Consider the following 5,474-nt stretch of genomic DNA (forward strand, 5'->3'; position numbering starts at 1 on the left):
AGCTTTGCTACCATCCCCTTTGTTGTACATAGTATCGAATCCCTTTTGTAATCCTTATTTATATTTCATCTTATCTTCCAAAACTTATGTCTCTGTAAAACACAAGGAGAAGTGTCTGCAAGGAGATGAACCTTGCCCGAGTCTCCTTTATTTGCATTTGTATAAAGTAGATCTGTCGTTTATGCATCTTAATTAATTCCCATGTCATTTTCAATTGCTTACTTTTAAGTTTTATCTAGGATTAATCCTGTCAAACTAATTACTCTTGTTTCCTTGCAGTTGGACCAAACTGGTAACTAAGGAAATAAATTGAAAGGTCATGAAACCTTTGTAAATGAACCTATGATATTATAAATAGAAGTCCTTTATCATAAGGTAAGAAAAAGAACTTAGCACTAACTTAACCCATCTGTGATCAATCCCAATGAATCAAGAAGCTTAAGTGACTTGTGGTGCAAGGAACTAATTAATTTAACAACAAAGAAGACAAAGCTGTTAAACAAAGATAATAATGGCACGCTCATATCTATATTAGTTTTGATTGTGAACCTGAAGGCCTAGGAAAAGCCCCGCAAAGGGACTAGTCAAACTAATTCCAAACTTATATTGCAAAAAACCAAGCAGCAAACGTTGCCCGACAGGCAAGACAATGAGAGTTATGCAAAGGACAATCTAGCCCGAATAGTAATAAATAAAAGAAAAACCAGCATTTGATGAATATTAATACTAACATTAATTGCCTTTTTAAAGTGAACTAGAAAGATCGTCTGCATTCAGCTGGAGCACCTCGCGGGAAGCGTTTTAAGTCGGTGCAATAGTTGTAAATCATGAAATATTTCTGAACCCATCTCAGACGTCTTCTGCTGGGAGCGTCGAGCTCGTTGGTCTGCCATTCCGATAAGGAATTGGATGATTTGGAATCAATGACGTTGAAGTTTCGGTAGTATGCTGTGAAGGGTGCCTTTGACCAATCAGTTTTCACTAACCCTCCTCTGGTGGCCCAGTCATCTGCATTCCAAAGGCTTGAGTATATCCTCATGGGTTGGCTCTTGGGGAATGGGACACCAACTTTTCCAGCGTTCTTGAATGCTCTGATGGGAGTGTTGTCAACCAAGAAGCTGAAAATAGAGAAGCATTGACCTAATTAATTTTCTTTATACAAGCAGTATTCTGAACTTTCTTATTTAATTTTCAGAGACGGAGGCTCGGAGTTGCCAGAGTGTAGAGAGAGTACGCTTCTACTATTCTAGCCAACTTGACTAAATCTAGTTATGTCCCATTATCCACATGTTTAGGGACATAATCCACGTGTTCTTTGTGAAACCATAGATATATGAAATTAAAACTAGGGCACGTATAAATGCATGGATTAAGAATTATTTCTCACATTATGTGCTGGGGCTTCCAGATGATGGAGTAAGTGTGAAAGTTTTTTGAGGGGTCAAACCAGAGATAGAACTGCTGCTCTCTATTTCCCTTGCCCTGAGTGAAAACATTGGTGTGCAGAACGTAAGGGTCGCCGCTAACATTTCCCAAGAACTCGAAGTCGATTTCATCATGTGTTGGACCTTGAGAGGACATCTACATAAGAAAACAAACACAAACCGTTTGATTAAAAATTAATTATTGTCTATATAAATAAACAATTGGTCTTTTGTGCATGGAATATGGTTGAAAAAAAATTTAAACCTAGAGTGAATTTGAAAGTCAAAATTGTAATAATAAAATATGGTTGAAACAAAATTCATGTCTTTTATGAAAAAAAAAGAAAAAAAAAAAAAAAAAAAAGTTTCTTACGAAATATAATCGTAAATGAAAAATAAATAAAACAGTTCTATTAACGGTCTAAAACAGTTATCATGTACTCTTAGTAAAAGAACAATTCAAAATACATCTGAATTAGTTATTTATACCATCTGACCCAATTTTATTCTACGTCGTGTAGTTAAAATGTGTGACTACATCCCGAAAAAGGATATCAAAGAATGATTTATAGTAAATAAACATTTTTAGCTTTAAGGATGTCCAAAATGATATTTCTTTTTTAGGTTGCACATTTGACCATTAGATGGTGAATGAATTAAGTAAATGCATGTAATGTAACTAAGTTCATAAAATTCACCATAACTTAGCGTTTGTTTATTGACCTAGCTACGCGGAGCCGGTGTCACATGAAAAGAGATTAAAAACATTTTGAAAATACAAATAAAGATGGGAAGTGTTATTGACACTCCAAAAATCTCATTCTACGCTCCTCACAAGTGTATTTTTCTTTTCTAATATAGAAAATTTGAAGTGTAAAATGATATTTTTGGAGTGATAATAACAATTCCCATAAAGAAATGAGTTAATGTTTATATAATTTTCGCAAAATAATGGGTATGCAAGTGTGTTATTCTATTTTTAGTATGTACGAGGCATGTGTACCTATGTATGTGAGTGTTATTATATTAAGACATACTTACGTAGTATGCAGTGACGGTGCCAGCAGAGTTCCCAGGAACAAGCTTAAGCTGCATATCAATCCTCCCAAACAGATACTCTTTCTTGGACTGAAACCCAGAGCCAGAAACTATGTCCAAAGACAGAGAAAGAAGCTGACCTCCCTTGAATATTTTAGGGCGGTTGCCACCCCATGTTAGGTCAAAATCTTGATAAAAGTTTCCAGCATAAGTTGCTGCTATTAAAGAGCTGAAAGCTAATCCCACTAACAAAGCCAAACTAGCAATTCCCATTTTTTTTTTTGAGAGAGAGAGAGAGAGAGAGAGAAAGAGAGAGAGAGAGAGGTTTTTAGGACTGTTTTGAGGGTGTGTGTTAGGGTTTTAGGGAGAGGTGTATTTATATAGGAAAGAGGAAGGAGTGAGGACGTAATGGTAAGGGTGGGGGACTTGTGAGAATGTGGAATTTTTCAGGTCGACGGGCCAAGAGCCCACCCCAGCAACACCGATACTGTCCCCACTTAACCACTTGCACAATCCTTAGGTGTGGGACTTTATCACAAAAGGCCTCGGTGTTAGTTAGAGTGAGGTATTTCTATTTAAAATTCTTTCTTTCTTCCCTCCTAGCCGATGTGGGACAATCGGCAACCACGTGGAGCCATATCGGGACTCACCCAATCGCATGGGGCCAATGGGGACCCATCCCCAATCATGTGGCATCTTTGGCCTACATGGAGCCAGGCATCTGATAGGAGCATATTTATGCGACTTAAATGGCTTGTTCTCGTACATTTACGTTATGTTTCTTTAGTTATTTTAGTACTTTAAGCTATTTTCGTGTGTTTGTAGGTCCAAAGGGCTAAAGGAGCAAAAAGATGCATTTTGGAGACTTTTGGAGCACTTTTGGGCTAAGGACGGATAGCTTATGCTTGAAGCCAAAGTGTTGGACGAAATTGAAGACCTAATTGGAGCCAAAGTGTTGGAACCTTGTTCTCTTTAGTTTTAGGACATTTAAACCTTTCCTAATCCCAATCATGCCATGCATAACACACATCCATTCTAACACATTGTCATTGCACATGCATTTCCTTCATTAGTTAACCCACATGCACTTATCACTTATCATCACCACATATCATATCACTTAATCACTTATCACTTATCATCACCACTTAACCACTTATCATATCATAACCACATATCATATCACTTATCACTTATCACTTAACATATCATCCACCTACTTCACCTACAACATCCACCTACTTCACCTACAACATCCACCTACTTCACCTACAACCTCCACTTACTTCACCAACCTCACACACTTACTTCACCTATAAATGACATAGCCATATGTTCCCTCCACTACTCCTATAAATACCCTTGCATTCATTCATTCATGGAGATCTCAATTTTCATACACAACACACCACAAACACTTCCATTTCTTCCATTTCCATAATCCCCCAATCCATTCAACACACCAACAACATCCCTTAGTCCTTGTGCTACAACGAAGACGAAGAGAAGAGGGCCTAAACGTTCATACAATTCACGTTTGAGTTGTTGGAATGTTTATGCGTTTCTTTGATTTCAATGTTTAAATTAAATTCTCTTTGTTTTGTAATATGAGGAATGGAAGAGAAGAGTGCCTAAACGTTCATACAATTCAAGTTTGAGTTGTTGGAATGTTTAGGTGTTTCTTTGATTTCAAAGTTATGAGGAACTAAACCCTTTTTGGCTAGGGGTGATTTCAATACCATGATTATTTATGTGATATGAATTGATGAATTCCGGTTATGAACTCTTGATTCGTGAATGCAATTGGCTTAACTATTTGATGATTAACTTATTTGTGTTTGTTGATTGAGGGTCGACACTTAATTAGCATGCATGAATATGTGGCTAAAGTTTAAGAAGGTTTCACATAATCGTTACTAACTTATACTTGAAAGTAGTGAAGGTCGCTTGTCACGATCGCGTTAAGTTTAATTCTTAGCATGAGTAACATGATGTCATAGTTGCAAATGCTTTGTCAATGCTTATGGTTTTCATTATTCTTAATGATCTTCGATTGTATCTCTATTATGATGACATGTAGGGAACTTTTGAGAATGTTTTGGGTTGTCGAATGATGCCATCCAATCCAATAATATAAGGAAAATCTGAGGGTTAACTAGTGATGTCACGGTTAATTTGGGGCATTGTCGTTCATAATTCAATGAAGGAATAACTGGAAATTGATTCATATGCATAAATATCATGTGTGGAGAAAGAACCTCTAGCTAATTCACCAACCATCTTGTTTCACAACACTTGTTTACAATCTGTCCATTTTTGCATTTTGTTTGTTTATTTCAACTTCGTCAAAACTAAAACCCCCTTTTTTATTTTTCCTTGTTCCCAAGTGTCTTAAATCTGTTTTAATTTAGTTTTTATGTTTTTAAGTCAATTTAGAAGGTTTTAGCAAGCCCTCCTAATCCCCGGTCTAGAACGATCCCTCACTTATCCATTCTACTACAATTGTCAAACGAGGGTTTAATTTATGCGCGTATAAATCTCGCATCAAATTTTGGCGCCGTTGCCGGGGATTAGCAACTTTGCTAATCCCTTGGTTCTTTTTTTTTTTTTTTTTTTTTTGGTTTAGTTGTTTTCGTTTTAGTTTCTAACTTAGTGTTGTTTTCTTTGTTTGTTGTTACTTTTGATATTTGATTTAGTTCTCTTTCTTTGATTTTAGGTACTAGAGAAGTAAGATATGGATTTTGCTAGCATTCAAGCTCAATTGGCAAATCTTACTTCTAAATTGTTGCCGTATGCCGAAAGGACCACAATGCAGAGTGTCCCTACATTTGGTGCTTCATATAGGCAAGGATTTCAAGCCAATCAATGTCCACAAAGAGATTGGAGGGATCATTCAAACTCTATATGGTGGGAAGATCAACAAGTTCAACGTGAAGCATATTGGCAACCATATGAGGAGTTCTATTCAAGACCTATGCAGCCACCACAACTTCATATGCAATATGCTCAATT

The 5,474-nt window shown here is 36.5% G+C and overlaps 1 protein-coding gene across 1 annotated transcript; it reads right to left on the reverse strand.

Annotated features, from left to right (window-relative positions):
- Window positions 1–460: 460 nt before the first annotated feature.
- On the reverse strand, window positions 461–2,774 carry LOC137738022 (xyloglucan endotransglucosylase/hydrolase 2-like). The gene is made up of 3 exons (XM_068477624.1): window positions 2,466–2,774; window positions 1,388–1,581; window positions 461–1,118 (listed from the first exon to the last, which is right to left on the reverse strand). The coding sequence occupies exons 1-3, from the start codon at window positions 2,733–2,735 to the stop codon at window positions 755–757; spliced, it is 828 nt and encodes a 275-aa protein (XP_068333725.1). The 5' UTR covers window positions 2,736–2,774; the 3' UTR covers window positions 461–754.
- Between the last annotated feature and the right edge of the window lie 2,700 nt (window positions 2,775–5,474).

The sequence above is a fragment of the Pyrus communis genome, chromosome 6 (assembly GCF_963583255.1).
Source record: "Pyrus communis chromosome 6, drPyrComm1.1, whole genome shotgun sequence".
NCBI classification, from domain to species: Eukaryota; Viridiplantae; Streptophyta; class Magnoliopsida; order Rosales; family Rosaceae; genus Pyrus; species Pyrus communis.